Source organism: Spodoptera frugiperda, chromosome 23, assembly GCF_023101765.2.
Source record: "Spodoptera frugiperda isolate SF20-4 chromosome 23, AGI-APGP_CSIRO_Sfru_2.0, whole genome shotgun sequence".
In the NCBI taxonomy this organism is placed as follows: domain Eukaryota; kingdom Metazoa; phylum Arthropoda; class Insecta; order Lepidoptera; family Noctuidae; genus Spodoptera; species Spodoptera frugiperda.
The window spans coordinates 10,724,631-10,743,516 of record NC_064234.1 but is presented as its reverse complement, the minus strand read 5'-3'; the positions used below and the strand labels follow the sequence as shown (position 1 = coordinate 10,743,516).

Here is an 18,886-nt window from a genome sequence, read left to right as displayed (position 1 = left end):
CGGACTGTTTTTGCAATATCGAGATTTTTTGTAGTTTTTCTTGTGTGTTCGATACCGAAAACCTGAGTTATAATCGTTACCGCTAATTGCAGTCTCTACAAGGGTTTTTATTTTTTTACCATTAGTAATCCTAATTTTCAGAGTCTCTGAATACAGCAGTACCTAAGTACTTTTTAATCCTCATATTCCTAGATTTTTCGATTAACTACAAAACACGACCGAAGCCGCAGGCGCAAAGCTAGTCATAATTTATGATATGGTAGTCAAATCAAGACAAATCTTGCATACTAAGTAATGAACTGGTACTTTTCTATGACGTGCAGATTTTATTTGTGTACTGTGTATGAGTATGGCTCTAGTAGTTAGTGTTAGGCCAAGGATGAAACAATTAAGCGATAAAACAACTGTCTGTAGGGACATATAAATAGTATGCCAATAAACGTACAACGTGTATAAAACCTCATTGCTGTAGCTGTAATTATAGTTTATGAGGCAACATCACTAGAGAATTGGTTGATGAATTTATCCTCAATCAAAAATAAATTGTTATAATAGTATAATAGTAGTAAAATTTATTATTTCATCAGTTAAGATAAAATTAATCTATTTTATTTATTGATTCGTTAACAAAACGTAATAAAGTTGCTATTCTCGAAAGATCTTTCAAATAAATTCATTAACCTTCAAAGGATTAAAAAGATTAAAAATCTGCACATATGTATAAATAGAAAAAGACTATATATTGTTTTAGTTTATTTACAAACACTTTATATAAGTGTCTCCGTCCTCTATGTAATCCTGTTAGGTATCTATGTAGACTTATGTACTTAGGACTTCGGTACAACAAGATTTATTTATTGTTGCACCTTGGTATCTGGTGTAGTGTACATACTAATATTATTATAAAGAGGAATCACTTTTTATGTTTATTTCCACCAAAAAGATTTCAAGATTACCGGACTGTTTTTGCAATATCGAGATTTTTTGTAGTTTTTCTTGTGTGTTCGATACCGAAAACCTGAGTTATAATCGTTACCGCTAATTGCAGTCTCTACAAGGGTTTTTTTTTTTTACCATTAGTAATCCTAATTTTCAGAGTCTCTGAATACAGCAGTACCTAAGTACTTTTTAATCCTCATATTCCTAGATTTTTCGATTAACTACAAAACACGACCGAAGCCGCAGGCGCAAAGCTAGTCATAATTTATGATATGGTAGTCAAATCAAGACAAATCTTGCATACTAAGTAATGAACTGGTACTTTTCTATGACGTGCAGATTTTATTTGTGTACTGTGTATGAGTATGGCTCTAGTAGTTAGTGTTAGGCCAAGGATGAAACAATTAAGCGATAAAACAACTGTCTGTAGGGACATATAAATAGTATGCCAATAAACGTACAACGTGTATAAAACCTCATTGCTGTAGCTGTAATTATAGTTTATGAGGCAACATCACTAGAGAATTGGTTGATGAATTTATCCTCAATCAAAAATAAATTGTTATAATAGTACCTAATCTAAAAATACCGAATGATTATCTCATTTTCAGTAATTTATTGTTAATTTTGATATGATACAGAAATTGTTATTCCGGGTCTGAATCTCTAATTATATTATTTGTTTGAATGACACAATACAGGAGAAAATCCTCGTTGAGAGCAACATTTAAAAAAAAACTTTTATAAAAACAGGCTCCTTCAATAGTTAATTTGTAAACCTCCATTTTTTAAGTCGGGTAATATACCCAAAACCGTCTCCTAAGTCTGGAAAATACTATGATGAAAACCGCTTCAAAATCGGTTCAGCCAAACGTGACACAATCGCGCACAATCCTTTTTTTTAAGTCGGTTATTAAAGATACGTATGTATATTCCTTAACATTCATGCAAACTCAATCTGCTAGCCAGTTCTTCATTACAATGTCTTTCATCACCTACTAGCTAAAATAACAAACTACAGTCCCTAATACGTAAGTAACATCACTAACAAATTGTATTCCACGTGATCACATAGATGACCTCATATTCTCATACATATGTGTGAGAGTAAACAAACATTTATTAACTCGTAACATGATCATGATGCAATTAGGTACCTACTGGAATAGTCGCGATACAAATCTGCTACTTCATCGTGCTTGTTAATTCTTCCAAGGGATAGGTAGAGATTTTTATGAGGGGAGAAAATCATCCAATGACTTCTCCTGCCTTGTGCGACGCTAAAGGGAGTATCAGAGTCTTGCTGACTAATAACCACCCCGTTCTTATTCCTGTTTTTCGAGCAGGAGCCCCAGTAAGCCTGCTAGGTAGTCCGCAGCTCCAGAATATAGTAGTAGGAGGGAGACATTTTACTTTGTAGCAGGACGGTCATGGTTGAAAAAAAATGTTTCATCAATATTATTTTCCGTTTAGAACTTTTAGCAAAAATCTAAAATATTTTGAGAATGCTCAATTTTAAGGACAAATCGAAACGGGAACTCTCAGTAATGCTATAGCCATACTCGACCTAAGAGTATAATCCTCATGCTCAGCAGTTAAACTAGCGCTCAATCACCAAGGCCATTTGTTATGATACTCAAATCTAAATCACATACTTGACAGTCGCAATGACTACCCATTTAACATACAAGATAGTCTACGATGATGTAAGTATTACTACAAATGTTCACACGATACATATCTACATATTAAACTCAGTACATAAATAAATAGCATAACAATTTTGATTTGTACATAATGTAAATTAGTATGTAACAATGTCACCGATAAGCCGACATGTGCAAGAAGATTATTAGATAAATGTAACACGACTCCATGCTTCCTTTGTTCTGTTATATTCATAAGGTCTTTGAATAATGTAGTAGAGCGCTTGAACAGCTTTGAAGGCAGCTCCATGCCTTTGGAAACTTGCCAGAAGATAGGAACAATGATTGATTGGAATATAATTGGGTCACTGTTCAAGGTCCTTACGAGCTTAAGAGAGTTGAAGTTATATAGCCTTCGGAAGTACGAAAGATAAAAGGTTTTTGAAGGCTTGCCAAGTTTTAATGATATCTTAGAAATGGATTGAATACATAAGTCTATATACATGTTATGAGTTATATAATACAGCCATTAATATTTGGACGTTTCATTATTCCACCACGGCATCTAAGTAACATTTAGCTTCGAAATGATAGTAGATAAAGCTGAAATTTGAACTGATGATCCTGGTGATCTGTAGTACAGGTTTCACTTACAATAGACACCAGTCTCAAGTTTGTTGTATCTAATTGTATGCTGTACATTATACACAAGTGATAATGAGAGAAATAAATGAATATTATTATTATTTAGATTGGAAATGAGTAAATAAAGTTGAACACACTTATTATCTAAAGAAACACACTATTATCTTAAGATATACATCTCTTTAATACTATATTGATTGATCTTACATACCCTGCAACAAAACATCAAAAGCAAAATACTCAACCAAGAACCTTTTAGTAGATCATCCCATACGGATACTTAAGCCCTCGACAACGTACCTACCTTAAGTAACACTCAATCTACACAAGAAAGAACTCGAGCATTCGTATCTCTTCACATCTCTCAATCCCGTTTGATTGATCAGAAATTAATTGGGTCAGCCATTCGGATCCACCCACTTGAGACTGGGATCACTGAGGCATTGAGATCAAATCAAAGAAGAATCTATTCATGGGTAGAGGTAATGTATTCTTTTGATCCAGAGATGTTGTTTGAGATTCTTTTGAGTACAAAAGAATCTCCTCTTCAGTAGAAGAGGAGTATACCTAAGTATTGATATGCTTCACATGTTATAGATTCTTGGAAGGAATAAAATTAATTTAATAATCATGAAGGTTTTACATGTGGGTGGTCGATATCAGTCTGTTTTTGGTAAGGCTATTTTGCACTGATGTAGGATTTGGGTATTTATACAAACAATTATTTGGTTTTTAACCGACGGAAAAAATTGGTTCTCAGTTTGACCTGCATGTATGTATGTTTGTGCGCGATCATTTTGCATTTGGCTGAATCGATTTTCATGCCGTTTTCAGCATAGTATTTTTACAGACTGAGAAGATTTAAAGTATATTATTAACCAACTTAAAAAATGCAGGTTCGCAATTTAACTTTAGAAGGCGGAACGAACCCTTTTGTAGAAACAACATCTTTGAACTTTGACTTATTTTCTCTGGCTCCGCAACACAACAAAAATTTTCGCAACCCAAAAATCCAACTTGTCATTAAAACTCGCACCTGAGACATTCAACTTACCAGTTGCTAACCGCTAATCCCAAAAACCAGTCTCAATAATAAAAGTCGATTTAAAACAAAAAGTATACCAATAAAAGTTTTGTAAGTGACTGCATGAGTCACTCTGTGCCAATGTGCCAACTACCGACGCGTTGCGTTCTGTCGCCCGTCAGTTTCGTCACAAGTTGTTGTTACGTAGTTCTGTGCGTGCATACCGTAAAATTCCATCCTACTATCGCTCCTAACTCTTTTACTATTCACTTTTTATTAAAAAAAAACTGTTTAACTGACGTTGGTAAATATTCCAAGGTCGCAACGCAAGTTGCGTTTATTGTTTTTTTATTGCGTCTATTCTAGGTGTCTACTTAGGAATTCTTTCGTCTATAAATATTCAGGTAGTAACATTCTTACTAAAATGTCTGACTATTTATGAGAGGTAATCATATCACATTCATTTTTATCACATAGTCGAAGAAACTATTATGTAAAAAACACATTTTTAACCACTATTAATGGATCTGATCTCAAACCTGATTACTCACAAGGTTTTAAGATCATATCTAATCAAAAGTCGGAAACACAACCAATTAAAAGATAAATCATTCGGAAGAAATAAACTCTCATGGTCATGGTCGTAATGGTGGCAATCAATTAAATAATTAGCATAAGTTGAGCTTGAATGTTTCTATAAGAACCAGAAAGTAACTTAGTATAAGTAAACATGTCAGAGGCTGCGGACAACCTTGTGGGTCACGGTTCGAAACAGAAATAGGAACGGGGTTAGTTTTTAGTCAATAAGAGTCTGACATTCCCGCTCGCCTCACAATACAGATGACATTGGATGATTTTCCCCTTTTAAAAAAATGTAAGTATGAGTATTTACAGTTAGAATTGCTCATATTGTTTGAAGGCAATAGTTTCTCTCTAATAAGGAAACAGTTTCAGAGCTAGAAGGCTAGAACCTTCATTTCGTTACATCAAAAGTTTAAAAATAATTCGCAAAGCATTCGCAAAAGGCGAGGCGAACAATCTACTTTCTAAAACAAATTGATTCTACTTTCAACAGATTGCGGCATGCGCTGGCGCAGCCATGGGAACGATGAGCTGACATTTGTGGCGAGCGTGCCCTTCCTGTTTCTTATCCAGACTGGAACACTTTCTCTGTGCTACAGATTGCTATTAAATATTTATTCTGAAGTTTTCATCTGTAACATTTGCCTGTATTGAATACGCAAGATTCAATACAGGTTGCCTGTTGCTGTACATACAGCAACAAGCTACAAGGATCAAGAATGCTATCGGTACTACCTAAACAACCTTGTTTAGGAAGTATATTATTACTAGTTTCTGCCAGCGGATTCGCCCGCATTCCCATGTGTTATTCCAGACCATAATCTACCCCTGTTCCAAATTTCATCTCGATCTCTTCAGCCGTTTTGTTGTGTTTGTGTAACAAACATACACACAAACTCACAAACTTTCGCATATAATATAGTATAGATAGTATAACAGAAGCCTATATTACACAGCGAATACAGCGAAAGTATTTTCCTAATCATCCTTATCAGTGCTACCAAAATTATTCCTCTTTATAATATTAGTAGGTATAGATATAGAAATAGGGCAAACAGATTCTATGATCTAGAACGTAAGGTCTATTATAGAACATCCAAACAAGGTATGAAACTCTAAGGTCATTATTCAAATTCTATTGTTGGAACGTTGTCTCTTTTTTAGGCGCTAACAAAAGACTAAGTTTTACTTATTGCCTAAAATGTTCATTAAAACTTTCAAATTGTGTGTGTCACAATAATAAATTAATGCGGCACATTAGAACTTCTGTACTATTGTTAGTAAATGACCTTCTTTATGATTACTTCTTATTTCTGTTATTTAAATGTTTTCCTCTTTCTATTCAAGGATTTCGTGTTGTAAAGATGAATAAATCTCAGAAAAGGAACAGCCTGTAGATAATAGGAATTCTAATTATCTGAAAACTAAATTACTTATAATGACATAGCGGGCAAATGTTTAGAGTACATATTTAGTTTTAGATAAAAACAATGTAGTCTTTCACTTGTACTTGCAAATGCGTGCTATCGATGCGTGCTACAAATGCGTGCGACGGATATGTGCTATGGATGGTTTTCCTACTATCGATACATCGTATACTCGAGCTGCGCATCTTCCATTTCATCATACCACATCTTACTCGCACCGCTACATAGCTTAGTATCAGTGGAAACATAGTTTTACTCCTATTCTGAAACACTGAAGGTTTAATGACATTGCAAATGTTTTATTTTGTAACGAGATGTCTGAATAAGAAAAACACGGAACTGATTGACAAAAACTCCACGTGTGCATATAGTAAAAAACTTAGCTAAAATTTAATCATGTGTTAAAAATGAAAAGGAATTGAATTTCATTCGAGATGATAAATCATATAAAGCTTTTTGCTGACCAAGTGAATATATTTAGTAATTAACTAAATGTTTGTGTTTATTTTTCTCGTGTTATGATGGTAATGTTATCGCGACGATTACGATTATGATTTTTTACAGGTAGGATTTAACAATTGTGATGTATAATTAGGTAATTTTACTATCCCCTGAAGGTTAGTAAGGATGCTTTTGCACCAGATATATGCTATGAATGCGATTGGCTTCCGTCTAATCTTATTCATTGGTGGACATAGCAAAGCACTGGTGGAAACGGACCTCGCTAAGCTATGTTTTTAGATGGAAATCAGAGTTTTTAAGTAATGAAATGGACTTACTTAATTTTATTGTATGCCACTATGACTGTGATTTATTTCTATCCGATTTTTTAAAACTCTCACGTCATTGTGTTTTCCTGACCCATCGATCATTTCAAAACAAGTATCCCAGGTAGCCACAAAACCACTTAATACCAATAAACAATTCGGTAAAACAAAGTTAAAAAATCAAGTTTATGTAAAAAAAAAAAACAAATATTTTTGTCACAACTATGAAACTGGGCAATTGTACTAATTTCACAATGTACCCACTGATTATAGTTCCCACTGCACTGATACGTGCGTTAAGCAAAATATTTTGTAACAATATTTATGTAACATTCGGCTACTGACTGACTGATGAGACTGAGATTTGTAACTTGTAACTAACACCGCTGTGTGGCTGCGCAAACGCAATGCGCTCGGACTACCTAATTTTAATTTTCTATTGTCTTGTTATGCCTCCTTTGGTTAACCTTGTATATGCAAATCTACAGTCTGTGTTGTTGATAATAGATGAAAAATATACGAAAACAAAAACATGTTTCTTACTTTTTATTTCAATGTCTGAAATTCTGAAGAATGGCATTTAAATGAATTTAGGTTTCCCGGTTCTCTCGCCTCGCCTTAGCAGAAGCGAGGCGAGGCGAGAGGGAGAGTCAGACTGTTACTGACTAAAAACCATCCCCTTCTTACTCCTGCTTTTCTAGCCGGAACCCTGGAAACTCGCTAAGCAGTCCGCAGCTCCGGACAAGTAAAGGCTTAAATTACACTTACCACCGTACTCAGAGACATTTAATGATTACTTAAACGATTCCTTAGTAACGATTTTGTTAACCCCCGACGCAAAAAGAGGGGTGTTATAAGTTTGACGTGTCTGTCTGTCTGTCTGTGGCATCATAACTCCCGAACGGATGCAGTGATTTCAATTTAGTTTTTTCGTATTAAAGGGGACTTATGTGCGAGTGTTCTTAGACATGTTTCATGAAAATCGGTTGAGCCGTTTTAAAGTTACCGGTGAAAGTGGGGAGATTAGCCGAAGGTCTGCAAATATACTGGGATGGGGTCTCAAATTAAACCGCACTAAAAGAAGATATTGAAAGATATTATTTTTTCGTATTAACAAAAATAAAAAATTAAATAAAAAATTAATAACAAAAATATAAAAATTTTAATTTAACGTTTTATTATAAACAAAAAATCTTGCATCAATGTAATCTTTAGCCTACTTATAGAAACAAAAACTAGTAATTAATAAGTCAAAAAAATAAATAAAAGCGAACGAGCTGGACCTTAGATGTAATCTTTACCTTAACAAGAATCGAAATTATAGTAAGTATATATAATATAGGTACTAAGCCTAACTTATTACATAAAAAGTATAAAATAAAAATTAAATTAAAAATTTAAAAAACCCCCGACATAAAAACTTAATTGCCCTTTAAAAAGTAAAAAATAATAAAAGAAACTTAATCTTAAAGTACCTAAGAATGTACTAATAATGCTAAAAAAAAAATACGTCTCGTTGGGGGACCGCATGAATACGGACTGCACACCGCCGCCCGCGCCGCTATATTTCTATTTTCTGTGTTATAGTTAAGTACCGTACTTAAACATCAATTTACTTTAATGTTAACACCAAGCATGTGATACTTACGTAGATAAGTAAGGAATAATTAGAAGCGGTCCCCCAACGTGACGTATTTTTTTTTTGCATTATTAGTACATTCTTAGGTACTTTAAGATTAAGTTTCTTTTATTATTTTTTACTTTTTAAAGGGAAATTAAGTTTTTATGTCGGGGGTTTTTTAAATTTTTAATTTATTCCGAAAACAATTGCCAAGGACGGGGTTAAGTAACCATTAAATGACTCTGAGTAAGGCGGTTAGTAACAAGATACTATGTACCATAGTGACAATTATCTAACACACTTTTGTGGCACAAGTTCGAGTAACCTAAAAACTTAAAATTTTTCACTTTACCGTGAATTAGCATCGCGAATCAATTTGTACTCTTGCTTGGCTAGACGCAGATAGACGTTTAAAAAAGAAAAATAAAATAATAATGACATTATTCATCGGAAATGTCACAAAAAGTAGGTACCAAAATATATATTCAATCACGTTTTCTTTAACCTTTGATTCTTTTTTATCAGATTTGTGTTTATAAATTTTTGGTGACTAAGAATTATTGGATTATAAGTGATGAATAAGTTTCCTATTTTAATATAACGGGCTGTAATTAATCGTGGTTCAATATCCACATAAATAACCTAATCAGGTACTTATCTGCTCCATCTAATATGGCTGATTGCACGCAACTTCAGCATAGAAAGGCATCCATTAAAATAAAATAAATTAATTTTAATTACTGTTCCGTGACGAGTTTCTGTATAGATATAAATTTTAAGGGTTGATTACCATCTTGGTCTTCCACTATTATATTTTAAGTAAAACATTATTATTAACTCAAGAGTTTACATTACATTAGTTACAATGCGATAAATAGTACTATTAGTAGAATAATATTTTTTGTTGGCATATCTACCGCATTGAGCAAGCGTGCTGATTAATTTTTAAACCTTTTCCATGTGAGAAGAAGCGTTTGGTCAGCAGTGGCCACTTACAGGTTGGTTGTTTACATCTACCTCTAGCAAATTATTATCATTTTCATTTTTATCATTAAAGTAGATCTATAGCTATTGAAATGGCCCCTTTAAATAACTTACAACTCTGATAAATCAATGAAGTTATATAATTTTGCAATTAATACAAAATTTACGTGACCATGAATGATTGGAACATTATAACCATTTGCCTCTGTATTACACAAATGGGCTATCTGCCGTACTCTGAGTCATTTAATGGTTACTTAAACTATTCCTTACTAACAATTTTGGTTGAAGACAATTGCTAAGGAGTGGATTAAGTGTTCATTAAATGACTCTGAGTGCGGCGGTATGAGATATAAATAGAACACTATAAATGAAATAAAAAGTCCATAATCTGCTAAAATATTTTAAACTAAAATTAATTTCTGTACGAGAATTAACTAGCGCATAGTGTTCATCTCACCAGAAACTAGGTTCTATTCAATTTTATACGCACGAATAGAACACGAAATGCTAGCAGCCTTTACTTACCTAGTACCTAAATTTTAAATTTTAATACAGTACCTAAGCTACTATTAAAACTGTTAATGTTTAATCGACTTTCTGCTTTAATACATAGCCATAAAGTCTATCAAAGAAATTTAAATTTTTCTGAAGATTTACAGGTTTTCTACAAAGACAAGACTAATGATCTTAACGGGAGAATCGTGTAAATTGTTATTTATGCGAATGTAGATTTTTTTATACACATGTATAAACAATCTACATTCGCATAAATAACATACATATAGTGAGATGACATCCCATGACCATTAATAATATCATCAGATACACTCTCTTATATATTCTTTTACTTTTATGAAAGTTATATTTTCTATTTATTTTCTAACTTAAATTGACGATCTTAAACACACCTTCTCACAGTAGAAAACCTACTGTGCCTTACACTATAAGATCTTAAATTATAAGGAATCAATGTAGATAATAGGGATAAAGCAATTAAAGACTTTACCACTTTCAATACACGTTACAGATTTGCATGCATCGTGTATGAGATAGACGATTAATAAACAAGTGAACGTAATATCAGTACTAATGATGAAGTAACATATCTCTGTATTTATTAAAAGGAGGCCAGAACACAAAACAAACATAGAATTCGACTTACAAACATATACAAAGGCGGAGTAGATGATGTAAATCCTAATGCCAGTAGCTAGCGTGACTGTCATTACACTTACTTCTGGTAGCAAATGATAATTGAGATGAATTACTCGTGGCTTGCAGTGTCAACGAACCTGAACATTCGTGCGTGATGCACTGACAAACAACTGAAGTTGGTCAATATTTTGAGGATATTTTATTCCCTGAAGATATGGGACGAGTTGCACATAATATAAAACTGAGTTGTACTAATGTACAAAATGGAATAGGTTTTTTTTCTAAGGGGCAGAAAATTATCCAATTACTTCTCCTGCTTTGGGCGAAGCGACAGAGAGTATCAGGCTCTTACTGACTAAAAACCACCCTGTTTGTTCCTTCTCGTGCTCTTTGAGCTCAAGCTCCGCTAGGTAGTCCGGACCTCGGGGTCGGACATCAGCCTTACTAGGCCGCATCTGCGATGATCCAATGGCTCTTTTTACCCTTGCTTGCCGTCCGCAAACCCGCACTTACAATGGCCGGAGTGTCTCTCGCGATAGAAAATGGGATACTTACCATGATATTACAAAAGAGTGTGAGAAAGAGACCTTGCATGATGAATTGACGTTTCAAAAATATTTTAACTTTGACTCTGATAATATATGTAAGAGGACGTAAGTCCATTCATTGGCAGCCTCAACGGCAGAATGTGTGTTAACTGAAAACATTTAAAAGAAGAGAACAATTAATGAGCTAAACTCAATTCACTAATAACGTCATATTCAGAAACCATTTTATTCACACATCCATTCTTGCGTTTGTGCAATTTCCCACGAAATAGATTCTGGTCAAAGACTTAAAATGTTACTTCCCAATTAACATAGCAACTGCTAAATTATATTACATTGTTATACTACTTAAATCTTCCATCTACTATGTACCATTGTTTTGTGAGTAATTTTAGACAGACAAGACAAGGAAGTAGGATGAAACTAAGATTGTTTATAGTGTATATTTATTGTCGCCGTAGTGCAAATTCCGTCGTCAGAACCGGTCTGTTCGCGATAAACGCAAAAACTGCTGAACGGATTTTCATGCTACTTTTATCAGTTGATGGAATCATTCTAGAGGAAGGATTAGTGAAAGATGTAAGAAATGTAGGAGTAGCTGTGGATAGAAAGTTGGTAAGAATGAGCCATAACATGATATAAACTTAGACACAAGAAAGAAAGATAGGTTTAAGAAATATGCACGGAGCAATCTATCAATGGCATTTTTGTAATTATAAACCTATTTCAATTAACTAGGATTTCTCTTTGTTTATCTCATTCCACAATAGAAATGTAAACATAACTTAGGGACATGACTCAAGACATCCTAACAATGCATGTTATGATAAATCCAAATATTTATCTTTTATTTCAATAGGAGATCGATGCGATGAATTCAATAAAGATATGTATACTGAAATTATTAAAACCTCCCAAGATCTAAAATATAGCTGGCGAAAAGTCGCAATTATAACCGAAAAAAGGCGTGTTATTTTACCTTATGTTTATCTATTCGAAAACTAATAATTACAGTATTTTGTACACACTTTCTATTTTCGACTTCACAATAATATCGCTTGAAGGAACAATTTTATCTGACCCGTAACGATTTGATGACCCTAGCTCGAGGACAAACCAATCAAAAGATACACACAGACCATGGTAACGAACTTTAATTAGTTTCCACTGATAACACTGAAGCGGTTAGATATGAAATAAATAAACTGATTGTGAAGATAAACCAGTTAGCGAATTATTAACCCGGATCTACGGCTCAATAAATAGAGCAAAACGAAATCGCTTTGTTAGTTTACTCCAATGCATTTTTTGTATAGACTAAATCGTGTTTATACTTGTACCTTAATGCAGAATAGTTTTGTGTTTATTTATAACCGAATAACAAATTACATGGTAACAAGATATCGGTGTCGTGGGATTATGACCAATTGCGTAACGAAATGTCCTATTTATTCGATATGACAGTCGCTGCGTTGTTCCGGTCTGGTGGACGCATTCGATCAGCCGAGGGCCGGCCAGACTTCGCGGGTATTGCACCTGCTGCTTCAAACCTTTGTAGTAGCTATTTTGAACAGTGGATTTTAATGATCACAAGTTCCTGTGTCAGACAATAACAGACATATAAAACTAGACAGAACGTCACAAAAATATTCACATCCCAACTACCGCGTAATTGCACCAAACATGCTACTGCCATAATAGATGGTAATCTATAATGATGTTAAGAAATGTAAAGTGTGCGAAAGCATTGTGTACAGACCAAACACTTTCTAGCTCATCACTTCGTACAGGTACATTTCCATACCGATACCTCCTTGATTGATCACAAGTAGCACGCAGCCAGTACTAGCACTTTCTCCGGTGATTAGTTCAAACTTTTTGTTCAATTATGAATTACGTCGGTTGTACGACAACATTTGTTAATTTCTTCTTCTGGACGACTAATCGAAAGAAATGAGATCGAAATGTGATTGGGGCGGACGGGCGATGGCGCGCGGTAATTGCACCGTGCTGCGAGCTGCGGTCGCCGAGTGCCGGCACAGCGGCCTCGCCTCAGTCCGTTCTGCGCCGTCGCTCCGGCCGCGTCTCTTAACACTACCAACACCGAGCATTACAATGAATTAGTTAAATTATGGCCGTTAGCGCCGACACTTAATCTTCGTGAGTGACCTCTAACAAGTGAGTGGAAGATGAGCGAGGAGCAGGAACAATGTGACTCGTTCAACTCGTGGGAGCTGAACGGGCTGAACTCCTTGGACCTATGGGACTACACAGTCGAGCTGGAGTGCCTGCAAGGAACCGAAGGTTAGTTTCGCAAGGCTGTGTGAGCGGTTCTCGCCGTGGCCGTCGCCCTAGACGTTGCGCTCACCAGCCAATTCGCAACGCAGAGAACAAAACTAAATAGAATTGAAGCATGGAATTGTCTGAACGTCTGTTACGCTAACGTTTACGGTACCGCTTTCTATAGGTCCTCCTTTCTAGTTAGATTTAGATTATCTTCGTCGATTAACGTCATGGTTTATTTTGTAAAGGATATTTATGGTCACAAGCATTGAACAGGAAAGTTGTGATGTGTTGCGTGTTGTGTATTGTTACTTTTATTTGTTGGTGTTTGCTGATGGGCTGAGTCGTGATTCGTAAAGGCCGTTACAGAACAATGGTCAAAACAAAATGCAATCATGATTGTATCATTTGTTTCGGTGTATGGAGAGGTTACATGATATTACTGATGCGTTTAGCTTCGCATACGTTCGTCTAGCCGTCTTCAGTAATAACGGTACTCAAGTGTATCGTGCCCGTCACGCTATTGCATCTGAGAAACAATCATCCAAATTATTTTGACACGGTTTTGGTTTTATTTTAGTTTAACAATTGCACAATTTGCACTTGGCTAGGTAGTCAGGCGTTTGTTATCTCTCTGATATTGATTTAATTATCACCTGACATATAACGTAGGATATCAGGTCCGATAAGAAGTGAAAAATTGGTAAAATTATGTACTGCAGCTGATTTATGTGGCTGGAAAACGTCATAGCTTTGCATGTAAATTGTCTCCTTGAATATTAAAATTGTTGCCAAGTTGCATACGCTACTTATTTTTAAAATTCTTACAAGTTGTTTTGAAAATGTTACTGCGCATTACTCATACTCTTTCTACAATTTATGTTTTGTGAGTACTATTAAGATTATTACGTTAATTAGGTAATCACGACATTCTATAAATACGATTGTCTATGAAAAACAATGGAACTTGAAATAAACCAGTTCTGTATAATTGTTTCAAGTTAATGTCTTAATTAATTGTGCTGAAGAAAACAATACATTGGTTGACATCGTATTTTTAGAGACAATTCATGATGACTGCAATGCATGTCTACTAAGCATTGAATGTCTAAGTAGTATAGACTACTAAAGCTAGTTTCTTAAAAAAAAAGGGTCCTTTAGTCGTTTCCAGTGGCCAATCAATATCTACTTACGTACATCGTAATTCAAGTAGGTAGCTGTCACGAATCCATGATCGTTTCAGTCTAAAGAATAACAGCTGACGGACCACATCTTCTTCTTTATCTACCTATGTCCATCCACTGCTGAATTTAAGCCTCCTTCAGATTGTGTCATCTTTGCCATTCTTCAGTCTTTACTGCCTGCATTTGTTTTCGAAACAAAATCGTTACTAAGGAATAGTTTAAGTAATCATTAAATGTCTCTGAGTATGGCAGTTAGTCTTTGCCGGCTGCAAACGAATCTCCTGCAAAGACGCTTCTTTTCGGACCTATCACATTTCAGTATGACGGTGAGGTTTTATACCTCTTATCTGTTTAATCTCACTTTATTTACAGTGGAAACTTTGGTCGTAACTTATTATTGAAATCAATAGCGCCATAGAACATTCCGTGTCTTTTTCTTTTTCTTGATTCTCCTAACTTGCAATAAGCAATCTTAACACGATTTTCATAATGCTCAATTTTACAAACATCTAAGTACATAACTTAAACGCCTCTTAAGTTACTGACGTAAGTCAGCCTGCAAGAAAAACATGGACCTTTGCTCCTTGGCTCTTGACGACGTCGCATGACTGGTTTGAAAATACTTAGTTGATTATAGACTTAATATTCATTCTTTATTATTCAAATTAATTAATAATTTATCCACAGTAACAGGAAGTATTATGATTTATGAGTATGTTAGGTTGCTACTTCTAATCCGTGCAAGACGCATGGTAATCAAAGTACACAGAAATAGCTTATGTGTAACGAAAAAAGTCACTCGTTCGTTACCATTTATAAAAAATTTTTAGTAAACGAAAAGGATGATCAGGTTTGAAAATTCCAACGATAATGACAGCAAGGAAGGCTTTCTTACTCTCTTCCCAAGAGATGACCCTTTCATTGTCTCGTCTAAAATGCATGTAACTCCGTAATTTCGTGTGACTAGTAACATTTACTAGCAAATTACTCATGCATCGCGGTGAATGTAGCGTACCGACCTGTACGACGCAAGCGCAACGAACATTTGTTTTTCCTTAATTTGTACAGTCATCTCTCAAATTAGTTTTTTATGCAATTAGATATAAGATATGTGTTTGAAATTGCACCTTTTACTACTTGCTTGAAATGGCTTTTCGTCAGAAATTCTTATTTTCGAAACCAAGTCAATCTTCTTCTAGGCTATAGGCCTCCTCTATAAAAGACAATTTTCTATAATCAATTGGAAATCGTAATTTTAATGGTTCAAGATTATCAAAATTACTCAGTCTCTGTAGGAAGCCGTCAGTTCGCACCATTTCGAAATTGTCATTAAATTAAATTGTTATTAAGTTTAAGCTAGCTCAAAATATTTATTTTGCACTTTAATGCGACTTTAAATGACATTATTTATAGATTTGAAAGTGGTACAGTCAAGCTCACTGAGATAAGTGTCACAATAATATTGGAGATTGGTAATTAAATATTTGATCCGACGGACGTTCCAAATTATTTGGACATAATACTTGAATTCTTGACATAACAACAGCAACAGTTATTCAAACATTTCATTCATTGAATGTCATTAAAGTAGGTATTGTTTCTGCGTGTTAACATGACCAGACGACAGGTCATTGTGGCATAATGACGATTGACGTTCATATATTATAAAAAAAAATGTGGCTAGAATGTCATGTCAGTCAGCCAACATGACTCATTACTTACGTAAAAGCATACCTAACATTACTATAATTAATTATATTTTTCCCTTATTTTCAGTGTTAAATCATTCTGAATTGACGCAAAAGAAGGGCCATGAATTTCCTGTGGACAAAGGTATTTAAGTGCCTTGTAAAATATCAGTGACTAATGTGCACAGACAAGAATGTATGCAATACTATTCCTGTGTTTTACAGGTCTTCTTTCAGTCCTTATCTAAGTATTTACCTATATGGGGCTCGTACAATATCTATTATTTTCCATTCTCCCCTATTAGATGTCATTCTAATCACACACTCCATTTTCTTTCATATCATTCTTCATAAGGTATTCATAGAATCTTTCCATCTTTGGTCATCCTCTTTCTTTCTATCTTCACCATATAAATACAGCACTCGCTTCATCACATACTCTGTAAAATCAATGTACCATAAAACGGGGTGAATAGATATTAAAACATTTCCCCCACATTTATTCACCCCTCGAATTCTATTCACGCCGTTTTACTGTGTGTAATTTGTCGAATGTCAGTGTCAATTCCATACATTGACTTTTCGATTAGCTCATTCGACTAGCGTCTAAATGTCATATGTCTAGGGAGCCAGGTTTTAAAGGTAAAAATTGATATGCCTAATAAAATAAAATCTACCGTGACCGACATAAAAGTTATAGGCGATTAACTACGGAGAAACAAATTCGATATGATGGACAATCACCTTCCTATAGTCTTATAGGGAAACCAATCTTTGAACGACGGTCAGTAACCTATACGACTGGGTGTTATCACGGAGAGGGCATCTACTATTTTTTGGAGAAGTCTATTTTGCATCTAATAATGACCTTTAAATGTATATACTTACTTAGCTAATGAACTATTAAAAGGTAATTTAGAATGTTTTCTTTACACGTATTTAAGTATGTAGTTTGGTCCCAAAAATAACATCGTTATTAACAGTTAACCACAATTGGTTGGAAAATGTCAGAAATGTAGATTTGATGATTTGCTTGCGGTAGATATTGAAAGTAGGTACCTAAATTATGGAATATTTCCAAGGTTATCTCATTGTTATTATAACAAACTTTGATATAATTTCGTTACGGATACCGGCTAGTACCATGCACTATAGTTTATATAAAGAAATGTCTGCACTGCACCAGTTAGGTAGGTAGTAATAAATTATAATAGGTACCTAATACCAATAATACGAGTAGTATCGTAAAGGTCAATTCAAAAGAAATGCACGAATCCAATAAATCTAAGTACCTATTGAGATTTACACGAAACAATGTCCGTTAAGTTCAAACAAACAAATAAATAAAACGTAATAATTGATCGATGTTTCTCAATAAGATAAACAATAACTAAGTACCCAAAGCTAGCATAACAGTACAAATAAGTTGCACTGAAACCATGAAATATTCTTATAATCTTTCTCAATCGAATATTTCTTAACTCTTTAGCTAAATAAAAGAACGAAAAATCCGTAACGTGTAGTTGCTCAAGTCATAAGTCAAGGGTCGTCCATTGTGCCTGTGTGAGTCACTGCCATCCATCCGCCATATTGATAAATGTGACAGTTCGCTCGATAGGCATGCGACAACGCCAAGACAATACGTTTCGGATGAACAATAGCAGTTTTTATAGCATTTACTTGGTAAATTATAGTGCCGTCATCATTTTGCATTGAAACGTTAAACGTCTACGGGGTTATGGCTTCAAGCCATGAAATAGGCAAATCTAAATCTATTACTAGGTATTTTGTTATGCCTATTGGGCTGATGTTTAAATTGATTATGGTAATATTATTAAAGTACCCAACTATTCATAGAGTATTAGCATGCTAATCAGTAATTTGTATTTACTGGAAATTAATCTCCGGTCTGCCGATGGTAATGATGGTAGGGACCGTGAAGCAATTAAATATGGATTTTCATTCTCCATAAATCAAGTATCCTGTTATATCACGTATACCTGTAGCAATAGCTTTAACGAAGTCCTTAGCCTTAGATATTCTCAGATCTTTCGAAGGCTTTGGCAAAGCAAAAATCTCATCTCTCTATACTTCCATTCTTTTCAACAACATGAGAATAAAAGAACAAACGTCTTTTGAAGTTCCCTTTAAATATCCGGCGGTTCATTCAGCTCCTATTGTTCCACTGTTTATAAAACAGTTTCTTCGTACGTACTCATAATTTTCTCTTCGAAAGATCTGATGATCAAATCACTGCGCTGGTCCGCTGATCTGAATATCATCGTGCGAGAAAGTTTCGCATTATGTTATAGCAGATTACATTCTTAGCAAAAAATCTCAATTGCTTAGAGAGAGTCCGTATTGTTTCCATAATACGGACTGCAATGAAA

General features: G+C 34.5%; 1 protein-coding gene across 4 annotated transcripts in view; it reads left to right on the top strand.

The window, feature by feature from the left end:
- LOC118267337 (cerebellar degeneration-related protein 2-like) overlaps positions 1 to 18,886 on the top strand; it is an 89,115-nt gene that overhangs the window by 62,635 nt on the left and 7,594 nt on the right. The window contains exon 1 of one of the 4 annotated variants that reach the window (XM_035581272.2): positions 13,344 to 13,645. The exons of 2 other annotated variants lie outside the window; for them this stretch is intronic. In XM_035581272.2, coding sequence (XP_035437165.1) covers positions 13,531 to 13,645 — 115 coding nt within the window. In that variant the 5' untranslated portion in view covers positions 13,344 to 13,530. Of the gene's footprint in view, positions 1 to 13,343; positions 13,646 to 16,499; positions 16,642 to 18,886 lie in introns of those variants that run through there. One more of the 4 variants, XM_050703026.1, reaches the window with a different exon arrangement.